Source organism: Buteo buteo, chromosome 24 (assembly GCF_964188355.1).
Source record: "Buteo buteo chromosome 24, bButBut1.hap1.1, whole genome shotgun sequence".
In the NCBI taxonomy this organism is placed as follows: domain Eukaryota; kingdom Metazoa; phylum Chordata; class Aves; order Accipitriformes; family Accipitridae; genus Buteo; species Buteo buteo.
The window spans coordinates 14139187-14166039 of NC_134194.1; the positions used below are offsets into that span (position 1 = coordinate 14139187).

Below are 26853 nucleotides of genomic sequence, written 5' to 3' on the forward strand. Positions count from 1 at the left end.
TGAGGAAATCTGTTGAGAAAGGTCAAAAAACCCAGAAAATTGAAAACTGTAGGGTTTGTTTGGTTTTGGTTGGGTGTTTTTTTTCAAAGTTCTAATGATGCAGAAGCTGCATAATAATCTCCCTGTGAACCATAAACATAATAAAAGCTGAGGCCATTTCTAACATAATCTCTATCAGCAAGATGCCAGCGCTTTTCCAGATTTCCTAACGGGTCCCTGCTAATTCCATGCCAAAACTAGCAGTGGATTTCTTCCTTTTAATCTCCCCTAATGCCTTATTCGATTATTGTCACTGCTCTCCGACCGCGCACCGTCCCTTCAAACCCTAATTCCTCCCCTGGAACAGTCGGATGAGGCTGAACGGCGGTGGCGAATCCAAAGGACACACAGGGCCACAGACAGCCCCCGCCTCCCCACCGCGGGCAGAGGGCTGCCGAGGACCACGGGGAAGGGGGTGAGCCGGCCGGACTCTCCGATCTCCTCACCCGGCGGAGCCCCTGGCCAAGAGGGGAAGGAAGGATGAGCACCGACGCTTGCTCCAGTTGACGGGTCTGAGGGCACCTGCGCGTCCTCGCACGTACCTGAGGCATGGCTCTGCTCATCGCCTGGGCGTGCATCGCTGTGAGGTGAGTGAGCTCCCCCCCCGCCGGCCCCTAGCCCCACCGGCCCCCAAAGGCTCCCTCGAGCCCCGCCGCAGCCCGGAGGAGCCGGCGAGGGGGGGCCGGGCCCTCTTCCCTCCTCCGCTCTCCCCCGGGGGCCGGTTCCTCCACAGGCGGGAGTCCGGCGGGAGGGCTGAGGCGAGGGGACGGGGGCGCGAGTCCGGCGCGAGGGCTGAGGCGCGGGGACGGGGGCGCGAGTCCGGCGGGAGGGCTGAGGCGCGGGCACGGGGGCGCGAGGGCTGAGGCGAGGGGGCTGACGGCGGGACCCGCATCTCCTCGCAGCATAGAGAAGGCGCTGGGGGGCCAGGGCGACGGGGGGGACCTCTACTCGGAAAACATCACTCGGATCCTCGACAAGCTGTTGGACGGCTACGACAACAGGCTCCGGCCGGGATTTGGAGGTAGAGGGAAACTCCCGTCCCCTCGGGGAGCGTGAGAGCACGCGGCTCGGTGAGGGAAGGCGAGCGGGAGCTCTCTGGCTGCCGGTGGAGGGGCTCGCCTCAGCGGGCGCGGGGAGGAGGGTCCCGCCCCGGACGCGGCGGGAGGGAGGCGGTGAAACCCGAGAGGCGGACGGCGGAGGAGGAAAGTTTCCCGTGCCCGCCGGCCCCCAGCCCGCCGGCTCTTGCGGGGCGGTGGCGGTGCTGCGCTCGCACCGCGGCCCCGAGGGAACCCGCCGCGGGGAGCCGCGCCCCGCCGGCCCTGAGCCCGCTCCGCTCCCAGCTCGTCTCCGTGTCCCGCAGGGGCCGTGACAGAAGTCAAAACGGACATCTACGTGACCAGCTTTGGGCCGGTGTCCGACGTGGAGATGGTAAGGGCCCAGCTTGCCACCCTTGCTCTCCTTTCCTGGGATTCATTACGGTGGCATCCGAGTTGACCGTCATTAAAGCAGATTACGAGGCTTAATCTTTTTGACAATCTCTAGGGCCCAGCAGAGCTGTTTGGCTGGAGCTGCATATAGCTATTTCCCCAGCAGAGTCAGCCGGGGCAGCCCCTGGCCCAGGGCTGCCCCTGGCCCAGGGCTGCTCCTGGCCCAAGCCCTAGGCTGGGCACAGAGGGCAATGCTAGCCTGGGGTGAGGGCACGGATGGGAGGTTAAAGATGCCTCTTTAACTTCGTTAAGAGGATTGTAAGCATCAGTGGCCCAACACATAGGTTTGCAGGAAGGCTGCGTGGTAGGAGACAACCTAATGGGCAGCTGCAGGGGAACTGTGCCATTTATGAGACAGCTACCGCTTGTCGTGCTGGGTGCCCCCAAATTCGGGTAGCTGCGGACTTGGGTGAGCTCCATCAATTACAGCAGCAGCCCCAGGAAGATGTTAAGCCATCAGGGTGAGGATACCATTGCTGTTCTCATTCTGGAAATTGACTTTGATCACTATTTTTGCCCTGGTACACTTCCTCCAATACCTGCTCACCTGAGCCTGCAGTCCAGTTTGCAGGCAAGGAACTGTGCGCCCCAAGATACAACCAAAAGTTTTTCTGCCTCTCTTCATCAGTCAATCTAAGATAAGGCATAACCTTGCCTTCTTACAGAATTTGCCTCCGGTCAAGGTTTATCTCCATTTCCTAAGCAACTTGTGTAGAGAAATCATTCTGAAGATTTGTGAGAATATTACTAAGAATCCTTAAGAAAAATAACTTACATTAATATTAACTTGACACCGTAATCCTACTGTGATGTGACTCACCCACATCAGTCCTTTCTTTGTGAATATCCAAAGTAAGCTGCAAAAGAGGCACTGAGCATGTCTTTTTGTTCCTGGCAATTAAACATTGATAGTTTGTTTTTGCACTTTGAAAGGATGCTAAATTAGACATTTGTATTTCCTTAGACCTCAGTCACTTTGAATTAAATTATTATCTCTGACAGGGCAATGAGGTTTTTTGCCTTACTTGTGTCAAATTCTGTGTTCACTGATTAATTTGTAACTATTCTTTAAATAATAAGAAAATAGGATATGTTTTCATAGACTACTTTTTTTTTTAGTAACTACTTAATGGTAATAGGATTAAGTGTTTAAGCAGTAAATGAAATGCCATTGACGTGTGCGTTAGGTACTTTCATGGAGTTACTGTTTATACAGCAACTTGGGACTGCTGCCCTCCCCATAAATCAACCACCTATTTATTTTCCATAGGAGTACACAATGGATGTCTTCTTTCGGCAGACGTGGACTGATGAGAGGTTGAAGTTTAGTGGGCCAACTGAAATTTTGAGATTGAACAATTTAATGGTCAGTAAAATTTGGACACCAGATACATTTTTTAGAAATGGGAAAAAATCGATTGCTCATAATATGACAACTCCTAACAAACTTTTCAGAATTATGCAGAATGGAACTATTCTTTACACAATGAGGTGAGAGCCTATTCTTCTGCTTTTGGCTGACCTTTATTTTTGATTCTTTCAGCAGTGTTCCTGCATATCATTTTTTTTCATTGTCATCTACTATAATGTATTCTAGACTAACCATTAATGCTGATTGTCCTATGCGGTTGGTGAACTTCCCTATGGATGGACATGCTTGTCCATTGAAGTTTGGAAGCTGTAAGTTTTTCTGTATCTTTCAGTTTTTTATAGTAATACATTTGGTCTACATGTATGTGAGAAGATCAGAAGTGAGATCCTAGGACACTACTTAATGACATAGCTGAAATTTTTTATTATATTTTTTATACTAGAATCTTACTTTCTCCTCTGAGACTCAGACCATTCATAAGGACACGGATTTATTCACTGAAGGGTGACAGTTGAAGCATATTTTATTGTTTATTATTCTTACACATCTAGTAGTCAAAGTGGGTCCTTCAACAAGTTATAAAAGCTGTGGTACATTTACTATATTACTTCTAGTTTTGCAAATATTTAGTTGATCTGTGGTAATCCATTTTGAAAATATTTAGTTGATGTGTGGTAATCAATGTAGGTGTTTTATAGCAAGTTCAGAAACAAAAGCTAGTGCCTAACAGGTCCCAACTCAACCATTCTTTTATTGGGGTTTTTTGCATTTTGTCATTAATGAGCTTAGGAACTTGCTGGAGCAGAATGCATGTTTCTGTGGGTATTTGCACCACAAAAGGGATCATGCTACTTATTTTTTCAATTGCTTATAAATTACATAATTAATAATAGTAATTTTTCCCTCTGTAACTCAGATGCTTATCCAAAAAGTGAAATAATTTATACATGGAAAAAAGGACCCCTGCATTCAGTAGAAGTACCACAGGAGTCTTCCAGTCTCCTCCAGTATGACCTCATAGGACAAACTGTATCTAGTGAAACAATTAAATCTAACACAGGTAAGATGTGGTAGCCATGTGGGAACTATTGACATTATCAAACACATCTTTAAAATAAATTACAGGTTTTTTTCATATAGAATCAAATTAGTTTAATTATCTTTTGCCATTTTAAAATCTAAAATCCTTGGAAAGAATCTAACCATTGTCTCTTGAAAGATAGCTTTTCAATACAGTCCCTTTAAGCATACAATTTTTCATGCAATTCTTGAGAATTCCCCGTCTCCCTGCCCCAGTAAAAACAATACATAAAATGAATATTATTCTCCTCTGTTTCCATAAGGTCACTTTACCTATTTTTAATCAGCTTATTTTTACTACGCACTAGGAGGCCTGTAAGTGCTTTCGTCAGAACAGAGTAAGTTGGGTTTAAGTGAATATGTTTACTCGTATGTTGCCAAAATAATGCTGACGTACTTGTCTCTTAACAGGTGAATATGTAATCATGACAGTTTATTTCCACTTGCAAAGGAAGATGGGCTACTTCATGATACAGATATATACTCCATGCATTATGACAGTCATTCTTTCTCAGGTGTCTTTCTGGATTAACAAGGAGTCTGTTCCAGCCAGAACAGTTTTTGGTATGCCGCATTATGGTCTTTGAACAGCTCAGCATCACATATACCATTCATTCATTACTTTCATTGCTTGTTTGTTTTAGGCGAATATTCACTTCAGCTGCTCTATTTCCATCTTCAAAGGAAAATAGGCTACTATCTCATTCAGACATACATTCCATGCATCATGACTGTAGTCCTGTCTCAAGTTGTGTTTTGGATCAACAAAGAATCTGTTCCAGCAAGAACCGTGGCTGGTATTCATGTTTTGTTCTTTTATCATTTACTTCATTCACTGTATTGAATCCATTGCATCAAACAGCTACTGTAATCCAGTGGGGATTGGAAAAGACAGCTAGTAGGTTTCAGTGAACAAATGTAAATACTAAAATTAAAGGAAGTAATATTCAATCTGCCCATGAGAATTGAAATTCTTTACTCAGAATGTTTGGTTAAGCAGACTTGTTTGTGATGTTTTTACTCCCCTGAGTATTTTGTTGTGTGCAGGAAGGGACAGTTTCAGAGTAAATGTCAACCTCTCCATTTTTTAAAGAGGAATTTTTCTATTGATTTATTCTTTTGTGAAACCAATCTGCGTTAAAGCTTTAAAAAAAAAATCATATGGGATGGAATTAATCTCATCTGACATAAGGTACCTCACCTAGCACTCATTCTGAAGTGCTCTCTTCCCCTTGTCTACAAAGGTACCTAAACAACTAGCAAGGACTTTAGATGGATAAAGTTAGGTGAGATGAATCCTGTCCCTAGCACAGGTCAGAGCTGTAATGTGAAACGTGTGTCCATATGGCACGGCAGGGCCCTTTTTTCTTTCCAGTGGTTTGTATTAATGCTCCCAAAGCTGTGAGTTTTGTCTCCTTAATTTTTAGTGTGTGCTCTGCTATTAAAATTGACACACACCTCCTGCTTCAATATTGATAAGCTCTGAAACTGCACTCATTGTTAAGGGGTAAATTTGCACTGAATTGTTGTTTCTGGAAAAACAATCATAAAAATACTAAGTGAAAATAATAAAACTTGTCAAAAACTTCATGAATCCACTACCCATACATACATGTTTTGCAACCCTATCTATCTTCTCTTATCCCAGTATTTCTATAAAAAAATTCCCTTTGTGAGACTTGTCTTCAGTAACAGAAAGGCAGTTATATGTTCCCTAAGCATAAATGCTGCAAGTCTTATAATTCAAACTGAGTCTATAATTGTAGTTAGGAGGGTACAGAATTTGTATGATTTGATTTCAGTCAATTGACATTTCCTACCTGCATGGAATGGTATTCATAAAAGCATTGCAAACTTTTAGGAGTGCTAAGTGAACACAACTTCCTCAAGTGCCTCTGAAGGAAGATTGCCACTTTTGTTCTTGAAATCCCCATTGGGAATTGGGATACAGTTTGGCATCATTAAACACTTACAAGTATTATTTTCTGGCAATAGGGATTTATTTAAGTGTTTAAAAATATTAAAATATCAGGCAATAGATTTTCAAGGATGCTTATTGCAATTGAAGCATAAAATATATATAGGAGGTTTGTATACCAAATATGATGCTACCTGATTTGGCTTTATGTTGCATCTCTGGACTATACAGTTATATCTTCTACATTTGGAGTAAAACATATTTGCTACCTAGTGGGCAGTGGAAGTCAATTCTATATGCTTGAAGTAATGTGCAAATAAGTCTTTAGCTGATTCAGTAATAAATACATAGAGATCCAAACCCTGGAGTAAATATAGAATTAGAAACAGAAAATATTTTATGAAAATAGTAAAATAGACACTTTTCTCAGTATTGTGGAAAATTAGTCATGTTGGTGTTTTAAAAGAATATTTAAATCCTTATTCTATTCTTACTTCTCCCAGGCGCAGCCTCAATTTATAGTCCTTACTAATTCAAATTCCCATGGATTCTGAATACCTTCATCTAAGGAAAAGAGGGCAAAGTCCTTATGACAAAAAAAACCTTTCAGGCCCCAATAAAAAAGAAAAGTTTTAAAATGGAGAAGGTTTAAAACAGAGAAGTTAGTCTCCTTTCTGCATCATAATGCAAATACTTGAATTATAAATTTTTACTTATACTTTGAAGTTCCCAAACTGTAAGTTTGAGAGAAGAGAAATTAATAGTGGAAGAATAACAATGGTGTGCCCAAAACAGCTTCTCAGAACAAATTCATTTAGCAACTCTACCTCCAATATGGATGCCAGTTATCCTTTGCAGGTAATAATACAATAAATAGTCTGAACATTTTGCGAAGATAAATTAATGGTCATAAGCACCTATTCTTTACAGACCTGCAAGTGAAAAAGGGGAGACAGAAATACTTGAAGAGGCGCTCTTGGCGTTCTTTATAATTGTGTCATTGGAAAGAACAGCAGATTGCTACTATGAATTCGTTATTTTATGTGGAGCTGTGTACGTAGATATGCATATACGTATATATGTATATATGTGTGAAGTTTTCTGAAGGATGGCATTATCAGAAATTACTTAGAATAAGAAATATGGTTATTGGAGGCCTAATTTTAAGTATGCTCTGAATCCATATAGCAATGGCTATTATTTCACATTTTTATGTGCCTTTATCTAATCTTTTATTTTTGGCAAAATGTTTATCAGTTATTTTGCAGAAAGATAGTAGTCAGCTTCTACCTTCCTAGCAGGTCACCCTGGAAATTTTAAATTAATATCTAGTCATTAAACTTTATTTATAATAAAAATCTCAGATAGGGAAAGGTGTTTGGGTTTTTTTGTTGTTTCATTTTTAATAAGAAAAGATAACATATTTCAGTCTTTCCATTATGTAACAGATTCTTCAAAACTTATCAAGAAGTGTTCAAAGTAGAAAGACAAGGGTAAACAATCATCAGTTACACAGTTTACCAACTGTAATTTGGCATTCAGTTTGATAAAGTAGTTTTCCACAGTGCAGAGCATTTCATCAATATTCACTCCACATTGAGAGAAGTCTTATCTATATCTGTAATAGAACAGGAGTCCTATTCCTAAGTTTAAATTCCTGCTGCAGTAAGTTTTTATTCAGACACAGAATATATCATTTTTATTACTAACTAGCACATGGACAGATTCTAATGTAATCACACATCATATTGAAAAGTTCATTCTGGACCTTTGAAATTGAAATATATCTCAGCATATTTGTATTCATATTATAAAATGAGTCTGGCATGTTTGGGAGAAGTAGAGATCCTACATACTTTTATACCATCTCCTATTTGCATTTCATTAAAACATGTTAAGTAATGACATTGGGATGTAGTTAACCTCAGACAGCTGGCAAGCTACATCATGTGAAAGAGTTGCAAAAAAACTCTGAAAATAATCAAGTCACCCTGTCTTGGTGCTGCAGTATGCAATGACACTGCATCCTTTCCACTGAGCATCATTCATAGCATATTGATTCATCATCATGTCATTATAACATCTTTTACTTTCCCACCTACCCTTTCCTAACTGCAGAAAAAAGCAGAAAAGGGTATTCTCCACCTTCCTGTCTTTAAATACCTGCAGTTTTCACATTCTAGCAGGCATAGTTATAAGTAAACATGAGTCACAGAGGCTTGTATGTTAATGAATGAGTTTGTGCTTGCACTTTTTGCTTGTATCAGGCAGCAGTGGGAAGTAAGTATGTTTCCTACATTATTAACGCTGTACAGTCCAAACCAGAAAGAATAAATTAATGAATTCACATGAAGAACACTATGGAGCCCATAAGCTACATGACCAGATTTGTTATGTGAAAATACATAACCAGCTCTCGAGAAGTAGCTTTTCTGTCCTTCCATATTTGTAACTATGAGCCCTTTCAAGTCAAGATACTGTTAGTGAATCTTAAAGACTGTATCCAGTGATTAAAGTCAACAGCACAGAGGACCAAACTCTTATTACTTGAAATATTTGGATTATAGCCTACCACTGATTTTAATGCACAATTCCATTGATTCAGTGAGGGTTCTGTGAGCCATGATCTGACTTGTGCAACAACAGGAGAAAGAGAGGATCACTGTTTGGAAATGACAGTATGTTAATCTAGATTTCTGCCAAACATTCTACATACTAACCCCTCAAGTAAAGTGTCTCTCATGGTTTCAGCCTGAATTTTGTTTTACCCATGTTTATCACAATTCTAAGAAGCTGCACCATGTGGTATATAGTTATCTTAACTTTCACTCTGCTCAATGTGTTAAGGAAGTTTGTTCAGAGCTTTTAGATACTGAAGCCAGTATACATGAATTATTTAAGAATACAAATGACTCAGCGGTCTTGTTGGTTAGCTGGTACACAGGATGACAGCTAAAACCAAAAAGGAGTTGTTTTATTTTTAATATATGAATTTAAGAGTAGCAGGGTTGAAGCAAAATTCTAATACCCCCATTTTCTTTCTTTTATTTTCAAGGAATCACTACAGTTCTAACAATGACCACTTTAAGCATCAGTGCACGCCATTCTTTGCCCAAGGTGTCCTATGCTACCGCCATGGATTGGTTCATAGCTGTGTGCTTTGCCTTTGTCTTCTCTGCACTTATTGAATTTGCAGCTGTCAACTACTTTACCAATCTTCAGACTCAGAGAGCAATGAGGAAGGCAGCCAGGGCAGCAGCACTGGCAGCAGCACTATCAGCAGCAACTGTACCGGCAGAGGACGAGATTGTCTCGGTAATTGCTTGCTTTTCTGATAATAAGCATCATATAGGAAGAGGCAGCTGAAGTAGTGAATGAAAAACAATATTAAAGTGATCTTAACCTGAAACAGATTATGTAACCAGATCATGCCTATTTATCGAAGACATTGTTCTTATTTCAGAAAATGAAAAGACTTCATTTATTCATACTGTTTACTTAAATTTGAGGTATGATTTACTAGAGAGATGTTTATTTGGTAAGATATTTAAGGAAAGCCATTAGACTGTTACCCATAGTACTTCTCTTGAGCAATGCTGTAGGCAGTGTGGTCAGGCAGCTGTGGTTCTCTCAGTAAGTCTGCAGAATTTGTAGGGCACTGTACAACGGAATGAACATGTGCATTGGCCAGATGATTATGGGATCACTGTAGTACACTGGTACATACCATAAGTGGGTCATCTGGAAGATGAGGAATTAGCCTTTACATAAACTTGGCATCTGTTACTTTCATAAAAATCTGTGTTGGTGGAAGCTTGGGGAAAAAGTGTAAAGATTAAGGATAGATTTTGGTACATGTGAAAGACAGGAAGGCTTTCTAGTATCAAAAAACTATGTCAGAATTGCCTGTAAATATTATTCCTTACATCTCGGGCTAAGTAATGAATACTGTCTCACAGCATATGTTAATATATTTATCACTATAGCCCTCCTGTTTTCAAGATCAGTTTTACTACCACCACATTTCCCATTTTGAGAGGAATAACAGAATTTGAATGATCTTCTGCAAAACCTTTGAGTCTGTAGTTGAATAAGGAAGTCAATCTAAGAGCTTTTGAATATCAGGGCAACATCTTACCCACCATATAGTAATTTTTCCACATTTATTTGTAAACAGCAGTTAAAATTACAACATTTAGGTACATTAAAAACGTTAAGTTCATAATTGATAAGTTCCATGTAATAGTGAACCAAAGCTCCACAGCATCTTGTTACTGGTGCTCATTGGAACTAATCAACAAATGTTCTTCACTTCAATTAGGAAGCATTGTGCTTGTAAGCTATATTGTATTTTGCTTATAATTTTTATTAATATTGAAAAAAACTGAAGACACTGCAAGATATAATAAAATGAAGAAATGCATTTTATTTTCACTAAATATATAAACGCAAAAAGAAGCAGATCTTTATACATTTCCACTCAGAACCACTCAGAACTAGCCTTTTTTTTTTTAAACCACAGTTATATAAAGAAAATACAAAAGAAAGTGCAAAAAAATTAAAAGGAGCTTGGAAGCAAATGTTTGCAGAATCTCGCACTGATTTTGACATGACAGCAGAAAGGCTGATTTAGTTTTGGCAATATTTGCAATGTTCATATCTACATTTATTTTAACTAGTAAACTTTTATAATTATATTTAAACCTTACAAAAAACAGTGAGAGGGAAAAAAAGCATGCATTTGCCAATATTTAGGGCATACTTCCCCCTTTCCCAATATCATGGTATTTGACTGAGATGTACTCTGGACTGAATGACCAGAACATTGAAACAGTAAAATAGCATAAAATAAGAAAAATACTGTTAAGACTGAAGGAACTTTAAAATGTACTAAAGCTTCATTTTTATTCTTTTGTTGGCTTTTTTTTTGAGGGCAAGCTGTCAGAAAAAAAGCCAAAGAGATCACTTGGCTTTCTGTAGCATTAAGAAAATATTGATAGCTGCTATATAACGAAGAGGAACAACAGCTCTGATCTTTCCTACACATGCACTTCCTTATTCAAGTTTGAGTTAATCATAGGGAGGTTTCCAAGAAGGAGAAAAAAAAAAAAAAAAGCTACCTTTTTTTCATTGAAGTCCCTGCTGAGTGATATGAAAACAGTTTGGCCTACTCTGCACGTGCTACTGCTGGTGAATTCACAGCAGGTGCTACAAAGCCACCTCCATCACCCTCCCTTCCCCAATCTCTAGAAGACAACTGTTTCAAAGAATAACCCTCTGCATATGCCCAGATATACTAGAACATATTCCTGATGATTGTGGCTCCTCCAGTACTCGTGGGTGAGATTTACATGGTGCCTGTATCATTGCAGACCAAGCTAAACACAAACTACAAAATTGCTGTTGTAAAAATTAATAAAAGAAAAAGAAATTAAAAGACTTCAAATTTCTTATCAATGGCTTCAGCCACAAACAAGCACAGAGCCAAACTGAAGACACACCTTCCTCATTTTGTAAATATTTACTTGTTTGCTTTTCCAAGGAAAAATGAGCAAAAAATAAGCATCTAGGAATAAAATTACCATCTGGGAAGCACACAGCAGTCACTTCCTCAAGACAATTGTTTACAACTAGCTAACAATATCCAGATTTAGAAGAGTAGTAAACCCCATAATTTCAAGGTCCCAAGGTAAACTCGGTCTCTAAAACAGCCCACAGTGTCCACAAAATTCAGTAGTCCTGATCTTGTTCAAAGCTCATATTATCCAAGACAGTAACATGTCCTGTAAGTCCACTACTTTTTTCTCACAGGACCAGTTCTCTATGAGAACGCACCTCTGCAGTAATAGAAAAAGCAAAATCAATGAGATCATAAAAATGAAGGGTACTTTACAGTTGAAGGAAAGATGATGTAGTCAAAATGGCTTCTAGAAAAATTAACTGTTGGATTTAAAAGGTCCCATTCCAGAAAGGCATGCTGGGAAAAAGCAGTAATTACAGGATAACAGATTTTAAGAAGCTTTTCTTTTTCTTTTTTCTTTTCTTTCTTTTTTTTGTGTGGTGAAGGTAAGAGGGAAAGAACTTTTGTGTGCTGTCACATAGATGGATGTACTGCAGTCAGTGATATAATTTCAGCTGAAACAGACCTGAACTAGCTAATTTGAATGCTAACAGTGTAGTTAGCACAGGCTGATTGCGTGAGTATATGACCATTTCCTCAGGATTATCATCCTCTACTGAGCTTTGTACTTCTACAGCTACATTAATGGTCTTAGGGCAGTTATGTTTAAATAAGGCACACAGCATAACACTCAATGTAGATTTAGGAGCTGTTTCTGAGATCCTGATTTCCCCTTTGTTGCCCCATACCCCCCAACTTGTTCCATTTGTTTGCCTCTAAATTCTTTCATCACTTTTCTTCCCAGATTTTTCTTTTTTGGTTGTTACAATGCCCAATTCTTATTCTTTACCCCTTGCGTAATTTATCTTACCTCTCCTGCTCTTCTTTTTGCCTTTTCTCCCCATTTAGTCCATCTATCTTCTTAAAATGTTTTCTAATTCACTAGTATTAGAATCCACGTCTTATACATTAAAATGTTTTTTAACTGTATAGTTTATTTGATTTTAAAAAAATAATTAAAATCTTTCCCTTCTGTCATACCCTGGGCTTTGGTACCTTGTCTTTTCTAATCTGTGATTATTTTTTTTATTTCTTTTTGCTCTTTTAGAGGATAGTAAAGTTTTTCATCCACTTGTAATGCTCGTATTTTTATTTGTGATGTTTAAGTGCAGGAAAGTTGTCAGAATTTTAGCTATAGGAAAGAGCAGGTATAGGACGAAGAGTAGTGGAACAGTGTGTCAAAAATGCTTACTGTCTTCTGCATTTATAGAAGTCAGATGGTGTTTTTACATTGAGAAAATTTCTGAAGATTGTAAAGGTTTACTTATTTTTTGGAGTCCATTTATAAAAATAAAAGTGAAGAAGTGAGATGTACTTCCTTGAAAATTTTCATGGCTATACAACTGGCAATGGAACTCTGCTACCAGTAGCAACATTAAGAGTAACAACATAGACTATATGTTTTTAATAATCTATTATCTTAAATTGCCTGAAGAGTGGCTAAAGAACATTGTGGTGGGAATACCCTTAGGCTGGCTGAACTAGTACTTTCTGTATGACAGGAGATACATTCTCCTGCTTTGCATAGGAGAAGCCCTGGGAGACAGTTTTGGTGTAAATGAAAATTCAAAGGAGTTATAAAACAGCCAGTTAGAAGCTTTTGCTGCTTGAGTGAGGGCCTAAACTCATCAAGATAAATGTATTTACAGAATATATTCCTTTTTTTAATTCCAAATTAACTGTGTTTCCTTAAAAAAAGAAAATCAAAAATCTTCAAAATCCTATCAAAAAGCCTTCTTCTCCCTTCAGTGTAGTTAATGTTATTTAAAATCTTGCTTTATTCAAATGAACAAATCTTTTTCTCATGGTTTTTTATATTGTAGCCGAAAAACCTGTACACTCGGAAAAGAAAGATGGCAGAAGACCAAATTCTGCTCTACTTACTAATAAAAGTAGGAAAAACTCTGCTCAAGTCATTGGACTACACTGGTTTCAGTAAGAGAGACAATGGTCTGACTGTGTGCTCAGTTAACTGATGACAGCCCAGCATGCCTGTTCTGGTTCCAGGAAAGCCACTCTATTTACCTCAGTTAACTGAGAGCAGAATTTGGCTTGCTCTCTTTGTCAGCTGCAGGCAATCCCTGTGTGAAATACAGAAGTATGGGTGTTCCACTCCAAAATACAATGGCAACAAGCTGAGTAGTCATCTGGACCCTGACAGAAACCTGTTTTTATTCACATGGTGACCAAGCTTGTTCTAGCATGTCAAAACCAAATGCTATATATATACATATATATAAAAAAATATTATGGCAGTTAGCTTTTTAATCCATTTCAAATGTGTATTTTCTATATCAAACATATTGTTTCATCATTATGGCTTCCTTTATCCAGGAATATCCCAATACTGGAATTTGCAGGGGAAGGGAAATTGGTGACACTGTCTGGAGTGCACCAGTTGAACTAATGCTCTGTGAGATAGGGAATACATGCCATGGGTCAAAAGACATCCTTTCCATGTGAGACTACATGTAGAATACAAAAGATTGTTACAGGGTGGTAGCTTGATTACAGTTATGTTCTAAAAGACCTGTTTTTTTAACAGAAAACAGCACAGAGCAGTGAAATACAACTGGGAGACCTTCCTTCTCCCTACAAATAACCTTGTCCCTGTGTTTCAAAATAACATGGTTTGGGCAGAAAAGGATTCTCATTCTCTTTAACAACCCTGCCCAACTGCAGAGCAGCCATATGTCACTTCAGTATAGAAGATTTAGTTTTCTGTAATTATGTCAGAATATATTTGGTATGTTTAATGAGTATCCTAGTGTAACTGAAAGGAGAGCACTTCTATTTGGATTATCAACAACCCTTCATGAGATCATCCTGGAAACAGCTACATGCATTAAAGTCTTGACTGAGAACACAGCACTTTCAGTCGAATTAGGGAGACCTCCCTGCTCCTCCACAATTGCAAATTATCAAGTAGACTATTAAAAACAGACAACTTTCAACTATATTGACTTTTTGTTATCTCAGCAAGGAAAGTAGATGCTGATTATTTGGTTCTGCCTGAGTTAAATATTTGACTGACAAAGCCAATGAAGGGCAGTAAGGAAGGTTTAGATGTAGCTGATGTCATACACCAAAATAGAAAAATTCAAGATGAATTGGAGTTAGACATTTTTTTGTTCAACATTGAAGTCTAATCCCAGTAACTTTTTTGCAGGGGGGCAGTGAGAACAAAATCAAGTTAAATTTTAGAAAAAAAACCTTAACAAGCCTCTCTAGTGCTGTTTGTGTAATTCTGTCTCATTTAGACACTCAAAGAAGTAGTTTCTATACACTGCAAAAATGTAGCAAAGTAAATGTAGAGACAGGGATTGTTCTGGACTGACACTGAATGTGACTTTGAACATTTTAATCTGTTTAACATAAACACGTATTTTGACAGAGGCTCTGTGCTAATTACATGATTTTTCTGATATGCTACATATAAATGTTAGGAAGAGACTCTACTACAGTACATTCACATTGAAAAGAGAATGACTAGGGTTCCAGTCTCTGCTCTTCTTAGTGCTTACCTGTTTTATATGACAGCAATTTTAATACAATGGGCATGGTATATTTTTCAAAGTTATGCTTTCTGCCTCTAATGGCTCTTTAGATGTTCCATGCAAAGTAAAACAGCTTTGAAGTAATAAGGTAACAGCCTCTCCCCCTAACCACCTTCACCTGATGGTTAGGCTGTATTTTGAGAGAGGTAAATTTCAATCCCTGAAGGTCAAGAAAGAATTTGAACATGGCTTTCCCATGCTCCAAGTGAGTCATTTAACCCAAGTGATTTAACCCTTTTACTAGGATAAAGCACAAAGAAAACAAATTTGCATGTTATTCCTCATAATATTTCTAGGAAAGGAAACTTAGAATTCCTAAAGAGATGCCTGAAGTTAGGACTGTTAATGACTTCCAAACTATATTCAGCTTTTAATTATGCAGAACACTGTTTATAGATGTTAGCAATAAACATTTTTTGAATCAGATCCCACAGATGAGATATGCAAAGAAATGTCTAAATTGTAGGTTATAATGAACCTCTGGCAAGAGATGGATACTTAAACTGCCAGGACTGTAAAGACTGAGGTACCTTAGTGCATCCCCACCAGGAGGTCTTACATAATGTGGTGAACTTTTCCTGCTCCAAGGTGCTGCATATGGGTTGTTCAGTAGCTAAGCAGAGTTTTTACAGATCATAGTGTCGAATGTAGGCACTAAACTATGCTTAACTCCCTCTTTGGGAGCTAAGTCACTAGCATGTGATTTTATGTGTATAATATGAATGATAGAAATTACTCAAACTGTATCTACTAATGAGATGGGCAGGGAAAATGTTATATATTTAATTTAGTATTCTGCCTTGTACAGACATTGAGTTTTGGTCCTAGTTTTTTTTGTTGTTTCTGGGTTTTTTTTGTGTGTTTTGTGATCTCAACAAAGTTCAATATCTTTAATCCAATAAATTATAAAGAAAAGGAGGAATAACACATTTTTTGTCTAAACATTTAGAGTTTATTCTCATGAACCTCTGCATTGCCTGCAGGAAGAATGGACATAAGTGAGTAAAAGAGAGAGAAGTAAGGCCATACAGATATGAACTCGTTTAAAGTTAGCCAGAATCGGAGTGCATACATAAGATACCCATATTACTGCTTGGTCATAAACAAAACTGATAGTGAGAGTATGTATTTGCAGTACAAAGGAACAGAGAACAGTAGAGAATTTTACAGATACGAATTGCAGAAATCTCTTGAGGAAAAGAAACATAAAACCAAAGCACATTCATAAATCACAGTTAGCATCCATATAAAAATCAGAAAAAGCATACAAAGAATTCTGTTTACTCTAAGGTTATATGTGCTGTATTTTTTTAAATCTGGAAGGCAAGCAATTGGCTGAGAGCCTCCTGAGATATTCTGAGCATAAGCAAATTCTAATGCTGCTGATGAGAGTTGTGAGAGCAGCACCTTTATAGACGAGTCTGCTTTGTGAGCTTTCTGGGGGATCAGAGAGCTGAGCTGCAGAAGCCAGACTGTACTTTAATAGCTCATAGACATACCAGTCAATGTCTAGTCCAGTTCTATGGTATCTCACGTTAAAAAGTGATCTTGCAATCTCTTCTGTGTCACTGGGTAGTCATACGTAGTGACAAGTTTAATTGCCTGATGGGACTAACATTCCACATGAGTGCAAGAGGACTCCTCTGAATCAGGATTCAGTAACTTAACAGAAATCTTAATTTCATTATGACACAGTGTGCCATGCCTCAGGCTTCTTCTTGTTGCTCTTGCTACTTGTAAAACAATCCTTACTATTTGAGTGATTGGCTGTGTGAACTACGCAAAATAGGCTATTCATCCCTGTTTTCTGTCCGTGTTTTGCTAAAGTTTCACGATGATGTCATTGTAGGTAATCTGTCAAAAGGAAAAGTTAAATCTAAATATAGTAGACAAATGACTGTAAGCTGCTGTTCAGAACTCAACTGTAATAAGAAACTATATGGTTTCCTCTCACCGCCTCCTCCTTTTAGTTTAGCAATGAATTCCAATGAAAAACATGAGTTGTGGTTCTGGGGCAGCAAGTCTGGTCTACAGTCAGCTACCACACTGAGAAACATCTTCATTACACATCTGAGATAAATCTGGACTTAGAATTCCATATCCTGGCTAGTGCTATACAAGAAAATAGTCCTCACCCCGACTTGCTGTATGGGCACACGAGGGTGTTAAAGACAGTGTAAAGAACTACTTGGGGAATTTCTTAATGATTTATATCAACTCTAAACCACCTCCTCAGCAGGTAAAGAGCATGACAAAAAAACTGTGGCTTTACTGAAACAGTAAAATGCACTGGTCCTTCCTGAATATTGGAATAGGCTATTTTAGGTCATGAGAAGTTATTAATATCACTCCATTGATAGAAATGGACCTAAACTGGCCCCAAAATGGGAGCATAATCAAGTTAGTTAGTGTATTCCTCAAGTTCTGAGGATACATACTGACTCCAGATCTTCCTGTCCCCAACTTCAGATGAAATCACATTGAGATAATCCTCCTTCTATAGCAATTCTCCTTCTATAGGAATGAGATTTAATAAATATTATAAATAAAATAACAACCAGGATTACACTTTTCCAAGTGCCTATTCAGATGATCACAATGATTTTAATACCTCTACATTCTAAATATGTTCAGTACTGAACATCAGCCACAGACATTATGCTACATCTGTTCTGCCTACTATTAACTCCATCACCTCAGTACAATAACTCCCGATTCATGCTTGAATGATCCAGAGCAGAATTTGACCCACCTTATACCAGAACACTGCATATAAAAAGGGCTAAGATTCATCTTAGCACTTATATATTTAGGAGCCACTCATTCTCAACAAAAGGTTAAGCTATCTTGCAGTAAAGTGAAAAACAAGCTAGCTTACGACTTCTACAATTCAGTTCAAAGCAGGGCATACAAGCAAAACTGAAGAGCAACTTGAATCAAAGCAGTAGCCCAGGCTCTGTCAGTCAGTCTGTTTATAGAGTGGGATTATTATTATTATGATTAGTGCAAGTAGACATGGATAACCCTCTTTCTGTTTCTGTGACACATCTGTAGATCACCCTCCATTTAAATCTTTTGCTTGCTGTGTTACTGGAAAATACAAAAACAAACATCTACGTTCCAGATACGCACAGCCCCAGAACATGAATGCCATTTAATAACCATTCAAAACATGACAAGTTGGAAGTGTTGATGGGTTGGAGGGAAAGAAAAAGAGCAATAGATAAAAGAGGTACATATACAGGAAAAGAACTTTTTTTCTTCCTTTTTTTTTTTTTTGCCAATAAGATGTTGTTCTCTCTACCTTTTACTTAGACTAAAATCAGCTGTGAGGACTCCATCTCTCCCTAATTTCAGCTGGATACCAGTCCGTTCATCCATGAGCAGAACCTGGCATCATGTTGTAGCAATGTCACTTGTTCTGATACTCTGGCAGTGACACTGACCACTAAAAGCATAATTCCTGTTATAACTCTGTTTGAAGTTATACATGAGATACCAGGTGTTAGGCTAGTCTTTTATCTAGAAATTGTGTACCAAGTACAAATATAGGCAGTGTATTTCAGCAAATGCTTCTTTTCCTTTTAACGACCCAGTCATTTATCTAATTGACTAAAATCTGTTTCCATACATAGAAATCCCGCAAGATAAATCCCCAAAATGCTGACAGTGTGCTACATTTAAGTGAATGATTGTCACTAAATCATTCCCAAAGAATGACTTTGGAAATTGCATATCTAACAGAATTTAGCTACCTTAAAACCATTCAAATGTTACTGTTCTGTTTTACAATAGATATATATGCTGTTGTATTGTAAGTTGTTTACATTGTCTAACTTCCTCATCAGCTTCAGGCATTCAGCCATCTAGTTCTGCTGACCAAAAAAGTTGCTTATTCAAACCCAAGCATAGCTGCGTATGTTGTGCAATTTTGTGCACAAGATTTTTCATCCATAATCTGGAAATAAGTTTTGCAGTCCTTTACTGATAAAGCTTTAGACTCAACTAAAATGTTGTATGTTAGCATTGCTTTTTAGAGTCAAAGGTATTTCTATTGCTCCCTATTAACAGAAAACTTGAGTACTTCATATCAAAAAAATAAAAACCAACTTGACACTCTAGGCACTATTCTGTATTTTCTCAGCTATCAGACGAATCTTATGGCTGCTGCCATGCATTGACATTACTAATGGTAGTCCTGGGTAGTGGCAGTAGCAGCAAGATTTTTGAAAATTTCCTCCCATTTGATACTACTGTGAAAGTGGGTATCTGATATCCATTAGAGCAGGCTTAGAGCCTGTGGTAGGTCCTATTCCTAAGCCATTGCTGCAAGGAAGAAATCTATTACTTCTACTCTTACAAAAGTAAAAAAATGGCAACTTGGCCACAAATAAAACAGGTGTACATAATGAATATACATGACAGCCTAGCAACTAAGAGGTAAACTCTAAATGTTCCTGAGGTCTGGCTAAATTTTAAGAGTTTTCATACAGCTTTCTGAAGAGTAATTGGACCTGGCTATGAAGATTGCACAAAATAGAGGAATAATGTGGTTTCATTTTACCATAAATGAAAGTAAAAATAGTCCCATTACAGTTAGGATAAGTATTTGTCTTCAGTAGTATACATGAAACTGCTGTGGGAATCATGAGAGATATTTGAGAATGAAATTTCATCCTAGAAAAAACTACAGGAAAATTTAGCATTCCTGTCTTCAGCACCTGTAAAGTTAGTCTATTTCTTTTTGTGCAGCACTTTTCTAGTTCATCAGCAGCTAGTTTGGGGACTAATAAGAGTGTGACAGCTTGACTCCATTCAGTGAGTGTTTACCAGAACTCATCAATGGGTTCACACAGTGAAGACTGCACTTGAGTCAGCCCGTATGTGCTATTTTGCTTAAACTTGATTCGTATCTACATAAACTTCAGTCATACCAATATATTGCAATTTAGATACACCATTAACTTATTTTATTTTCTTTTTAGCTCAATCTTTTCTTTTTCTTTCTCTCTTTTAGCTTCTGTTTATTAGCATGTTAAAAATATGGAAAGCACATACACTTTTATGTCTTTGCAGCAAAGCTTTAAGGCCACAAATGTGCCTCTGTATATTTGCATTATTTCTGTGATTTCCTTAGGTTGCTCTATAGCAGAGAAGCAGCAATAAAATCAGAAAGTTGAGTAAAAAGGTGGAGAGAAGCCTAATGATCACAAAACCTAGGGTTCTGTATCCAAAAATCACCCTTTTTTTTTTCTCCTTTTTTCTTTTTTCCTTCACAGCATTCTGACTCCAACTGTAACCTGAAGAAGCGAGTAAACTCCGTAACATCTCAGGCAGATCAGTCTCCTGAAGCCAGCATAATATCAAATAGTGCATCTCAGTGTCAAACAGCATCTGTTCCTCCACCAGCCCCACCGCCACTACCACCTATTGGAGGCACAAGTAAAATAGACCAGTATTCTAGGATCCTCTTCCCAGTGGCATTTGCAGGATTCAACCTGGTATACTGGGTCGTTTATCTTTCAAAAGACACTATGGAAGTGAGTGGTAGAATTTCTGAATACTTGCTTATAATATGTAATATGTTTACTTGACCAATATTATTTTAATTGTTCATTTACTCTTGCAACTCCAGTTAATCAGCCCTTTCTGAGGAAAGTTACTGGTAATAGCTTTCTCTAAAAATAATCAGCTGTGGCTTCCAGTAGTAGTGGCACTCAGTACAAGGCAGAAAGGCTATTTGAAGATGAGAAATGTAAACACTTATCTCTATGCCTTGTTGCACTGTGCAGAACACATTGTGTAAGACAACGTATGACGCCATTCTCAGCAAACAAACTAATCTTAAATCTTCCATTTCTTAATCTTCCTATCTGCAGTAAGGAATGGTAGAATTATCTGTTGAAGCAATGCACTGAAGGAGATAAGAACTGTAATATCTCCTAAGGTTTGCTCAGTGAGGTAATAAGATAACAGTCTCCCCAAAAAAACTTTCTTATTCATTCTAAACATTTATCCGTAGTGTGAAGAATTGACAACTGCAGTATACAGTTTGTGAATCAGGAGTCCCTGTTTTTATACATTTTAACACTGGTTTTTCCTGTTTTTTCACATAGCTGAACTGTTTTATGCAGATAAAGCTGCTAAATTCTTTGCTTACGTTTGTTTGAATCAGGCAGAGACTGATCATGTCTCTAGATATCCATGAGGTCCAGAAGAGATGTGTGCCCTGCAAATTGAGCATGTCTAGAATAATCAGTCAGTGATTAGTCATTAAACTTTAAGTCTTTAATGCTTTAATTCTCTAATTTTTCCCTTTTGCCTAAATACAGCTAATGGTGTCCCATTTCCTCAGTAAAAAATATATTCATTTGCCTTGTTGCCATAGCGTTTTTGAATCTCACTGTATATTGCAGTCACTATGATTGGTACATTTAGCTTTATTTAGGACAGCTAGAGAGATAATGATGGTATTTAGATAGTACTGAATGCACAAAGTCCCTACATCAATAAAAACAGAGGCTGGCAATCTGGTATGAGTGGTGAGCAGATTTTACCTTTATTTCCTAGATTAGAGGTAAAGCCGGCCAAAGGAAATCTCATGGACAGCCAAGAGATGTTGCAGTTCAAAGTAACAAGACAGTGCTGATCAGCTGATTGGTGGCATCTTGCCTCTGCTTGAAGCAGAGGCTACTAGCCCCTAATTTTGCTGAATTTTTACTACTAGTATGATCTGGAAAATGCTGTCTCTCAAAGACGGAGTGTGCTGCCAAGCAGCTTATATGAAATCAGGAGGGCAGGAAGATAGGAGGCACTATCTCTTACAAATGTTCCTGCAGATGTCTCTCTCAAGAGGTCACAGCTGCTAACTCCTGGCCACTCAAAATCTGCCCAATGCTAAATTTAACATTTGTGCCAGAGTTACTGATCCTGCTATTAAAATATTGACTATGTGTGCAAATTACTTGTCTCAATCAGAGAAGGGAAGTATCAAAAAAGCTCATGTATAATCATTACAGCTTCTGTTTAGAGGCCAGTTCCTCAGCTTGTGTAGCTTGCCATAACTCCAATGATTTCATTCAACTATTCACATTTTGGATCTAGAAATATTTGGAACATAGTTGCCATTTCCCTTGGTAGTGATGAAATATTTACACTGAACCTTGCATATTAATAGTTATATTAGAACTAGGCTTTTAAAATACTTCTAAAGTCTAGGACATCATGCTGACTATAAATATTTTTTAAATGCCACTTTTGCAAACTCACAAACTCAGAAATTATTCTGTAGTAGCCTTATAGAATGACAGAAATCCAACAGCAAGTTTTATAAAACAGAACAGTATTGACAGCTGGTAAACAGTTACGTAAAATGTTGATCAAGCTCTTCTTCTTAATTTACATTTTCCTCTTTGTGTACTCAGTTGTAAATAATAATGATTGTGATATACATTGCTAGGTTTCTCATTCGATATGTTTTATCACTTTACCAGTTATTACTTTCAATGAAATCCAGGATTGTTTTTGCTTTAAAAATATGTTAAAAATATATAAGCCTTTCCGTTCAAGCAGAGGAGATACAAAAGTTAGGTGAGCAAAGCATGGCAATGCTTCAAGGCCAGTTCAACTCAATCACAGGCTCCGGCCCAAAAGATTAAATATTGGTACAGTATTATTCAGTTAAGAAATTTAATTTCTTTTAGAAGTACACATTGTGCAGTATTTCAGGTATATTAGCTTCTGTTTTTTGAGTTGTTACTCTGAGTTCATTTGGCTTTTGTTTAAAAAACAAAATGGGAAAAAAACCCCAACTAATCAGTTCATTGAAATAACCAATTTTCCTGTGCACAAGTTCTTGTAGTGCAGCTTTCTAGGGTTTTGATTAGTGTAGTTTGAAGTGCAGAACATTATTCACCAAGGTTTGTCATTGTGGAGATTCCTAAACCGAACAGCTATGTACTGTCTTTGGATGGTGCATATGGAATAAATCAAGAAGCATTTCATGAATCTGTTTGTAAAGGCAGGCTATTAGCACTGGAATCAAAGGTATTTTTCTACTGGCCAGACTCTTCCTTTGACTTGGAAGGAAGTGCAAGAATTGTTTTTTACTTCATGTTCTGGATTCAGAGCATCGGCTAGAATGAGCAGCCTTGTTAATGTAATGACATAGAGTTGCATGAAATGAGGAGCGCTCTCCTAAGCTGTTTGGTAGTATTTCTGTGCACTACTAAGCAGTTTTCTTAAGTAATGGGCCATATGTTACAGAAATGAAGAAGTCATTCTTGTGTATTGTATCTGATAATACTTAAAAGAACCTTGGGGCCTGAGTACTTTCCAAAGTGCTCCTTGGAGTACCTTTTTCTTTCCTGTCCATTTAGTCATTTTCTTTTTGGAAGACTTCAGGTTAATCACCCTTTCTTTTACTATACATGTAAACTAAGAGTATATTAATTACAGAGAAATTTTAGGATTTGGAAGTTTGTATAATGAAGAAGGTGTTTCTAATAAAATGTATGCCTTTAAACATTTGAATATTCTTTTTCAGAGCAGCCAGGATTGGGCAGATAGCAAGAGTATCTTAGACTGAACTCTGTACTTGTACTTCCATTTATAAAGAATCAAGTCCAGCTCAGCAAACTAGGAAGTTTAGTAGCAAACTTTAATTGTAAAATTAATCTTTTGCTACGTATCTAAGCAAAATGGCAGCATTCTCTGAATGAAAAAATGAAAAAAAAAAAAGGAAAAAAAAATTCCAAGTTGAAATTAAGTGCTTCAACTGAGTGATTTCTATACGTGGATCGGGATAAAATTATCTTCTGGCCTTAATATTTAAATAAATGATTCTGTCCTCTATTGGAACAAGTGGGAAAACATTCTTATTCAGTAGCCGCCATCCACCATGCAACCTGATACATAAAAGATATTTCAGTGTAAACTGGTTTGCATTGTGGAGTAGCAATAGCATTGCAGGACAACAGTTATATTGGTAGAAGTATAGAAGTGAAGCTAATGTAGTTCTCTGCCTGCATTTTGCTAGACAGCATGTTGTTAGAACCTAATATAACCAAAGGACAACATCAAAGTAGAAAAAAGGAGGTGCTTGAAAATATGTATATGAAAGAATCCCCAGCTGAAATAACAGATCCCAGTTTTTGGACCACAGAAAATACTGATACTTGTATGATAAGCCCCTCTTTCTCTCAAAAGGTTTTATAACTGTAATGCTGACAGATGCTTAACTATAGCCATATCACTGTGCCATTTATAATATGAAAAAAATAAAGCATTAAATTTACTCTACGAGGACTTACTCTCTCACTACGTAAGGTCAGTTTGTAATTAATTTAGATGGAAGGTTTGAAGATGTGACATCCCCATGATTTATACATGCAAAATGGAACAAGCATGTTTCTATGGTGCATGTTCTTCTGTTGAATACAGTAATATCTGCCATCCACAAAAAGCTCTATACAGTAACAAACAATACACATTTGTCTAGATTAGCCAAATAGAGAAGTTCTTGAAAGGAGAACAAACCTATCTGACAAATGAGAAGAAGTTGTCCTAGCTTTTTATTTTGTCATACAGCATTTTTTGGCTTTGTTTTTCATTTTAAATCTTGCTAAGTCCTTGAGCTGAATACTAATTTATGACAGTGACCTTGGTAGGTGAATTGCATGCTTAGTTTATTTTAAAATTTGCTTGATTTAAAATGCAAAGAGTGCCCTTTTAATGAGAAGAATACAAGTACTTAGCCTACCTTTGCCATATCATTCACAAGCATATGCTGTTCTCACATGTTCTTATACATCTTCTTTCTAAAGTAACCTGTCTTAGTTTTTATATGTAACATTGTATTACAGTTTTTAATGTAATGAAACACAGAATGATGGAATGAATCAAACTAAAGAAGGATATGATGTTAAAAGTTTTGATGATAAACTGCAGAAAAAGAAGCAGAGGCCAGCTTTTACATTTGGGAGCAGAGGAAGGTACAAAGCCACTGAATGTGCTGAATCCTGGATATTACTTGGACACAGAGAACATAATATGATAGGAGAAAAAGAGTTACGTAACAAGTTGAAGGAGAAGATGAGATGTTAACGATGTCACATAGGAAGAAACAATAACAGAAAGAAATAAAAACTGGAAAATTATTTAGCTTCAGTATGTTAATATTCATAAAACTTGCAGTGTGTATTGTTAACATCATGTTTCAGTTTAGACACTGGAAAAATAAAGTTCAGGAGAAAACAGTCATTGCCATACATACTTACAGTTGAGCTTTGATGATCCAGGTAATGAACATCAAATTCTAAGAGGATTCTCCCTTGTAGTGCAGTTCTATTTTGAGTCTGCTGAGACAGTTAGAAATCAGGTGGGTTTTGTTCGTTAACTTAGTTGTTAACAACCCATAGCTTAAACTTCTCTCTAAACTTTTCTTCCAGTTTTTTGAACCTACTGCAATGCATCTTCGAAATGACCATCAGTCCAACTGAAGAACAGCTCAAGGTTTCAAAGAAATCACTGAAGGTCGTGTAGGGTTGAAGTGACTTCAAAGGATTTGTCTATCCACAGGTGCTCTCAATTTTCAAACAGGGAATATTTATATTGGACATCACCTGGAAACAAAGTCTGGACAAATCAAAAAGATAGAAACTGCACAGGGTTCTAACAATACTTTCTTAAGATTTCTTACATTTATTCTACTATAAAAGTTCTTGTTAAATTATTTTGTTCAATTGTCAAAGAATGTGCATTTGTTCTAATTCTGATATAAACAACTGAATGTTTACATTGATATAAAACATCAATAACAGGATTATTTTTTTAAAATACAATGAGGATTGCTAAAATAAGCCTGATTCTGAACTGGTATAAACTTGGCATGGTTTCAGTGAAAGGTTAGGAGCTGCACTGGTTTGGAGCGCTTGAAATTGACCCAAAACAATGTTAAGAAATCCTATGAAAGGGAGGTGCAATCCCATCATGTTTTCATAACCCTTTCATAGAAAAGATGAATTATGTATTCTGATTTTCTTTAATTTCATTTGCATCCCCTTTAATTTGAGATAATATTTATAAAGAACAAGATACAAGAAAAAAGGAAATAGAAACTATTTTTTACATACTTTAGCTGGTTAGTTATGATACTGTAATTCTTTTGGTTGAGAATGACCATGAAAGTACAACCAGACTAATTACAAGCAATTTCTTGGCAGGATCTAGAAATGCAGGACTGAGATATGAGGGAGTTTCCAAGGTCTAAAGCTGAATAGACAGAGAGATGCAGCTACCCATCAAGCTCAATGTAAGCCTCCAGCTCTAGGGAACTTCCTGGAAGCAAGTCTTGAATACCTAGCTAGGGAACAAGCTGCATTTTATCAGCTGATTCTACTGAACTGCCTGTAGCATACTCACTAGAACTTTTTTCCAGACGCAAAGTACTGCCAGCATATTCAGAGTTTAAAGGTAATAATATTTTAATTTATTTGTCACTGTCAACACAGTCACAGGATTTCTTTCTCGTGTTTCATAGTGATCTATTATTTTATTGTATATTCACTCTTCATCTCCATAATCCTTCTTAAGAATGTAATTAGGAAAGATATGCCTAATCAAATCAAACCCAAGCCAGCTTTGTTGCAGGTGTAATGGACACTGGTGGAAGTCAAAAGCATACACAGAAGTTCTACATGCAGCCAAATAAAAATTAAGGA

At 37.6% G+C, this 26853-nt stretch overlaps 1 protein-coding gene across 1 annotated transcript; it reads left to right on the forward strand.

The window, feature by feature from the left end:
* The first annotated feature begins 588 nt into the window (after window positions 1-588).
* GABRA6 (gamma-aminobutyric acid type A receptor subunit alpha6) lies at window positions 589-25632 on the forward strand. Its single transcript, XM_075057059.1, has 10 exons — window positions 589-626; window positions 942-1060; window positions 1400-1467; window positions 2797-3017; window positions 3124-3206; window positions 3815-3958; window positions 4390-4542; window positions 8952-9211; window positions 20413-20673; window positions 25582-25632. The coding sequence occupies exons 1-10, from the start codon at window positions 589-591 to the stop codon at window positions 25630-25632; spliced, it is 1398 nt and encodes a 465-aa protein (XP_074913160.1).
* Window positions 25633-26853: the final 1221 nt, after the last annotated feature.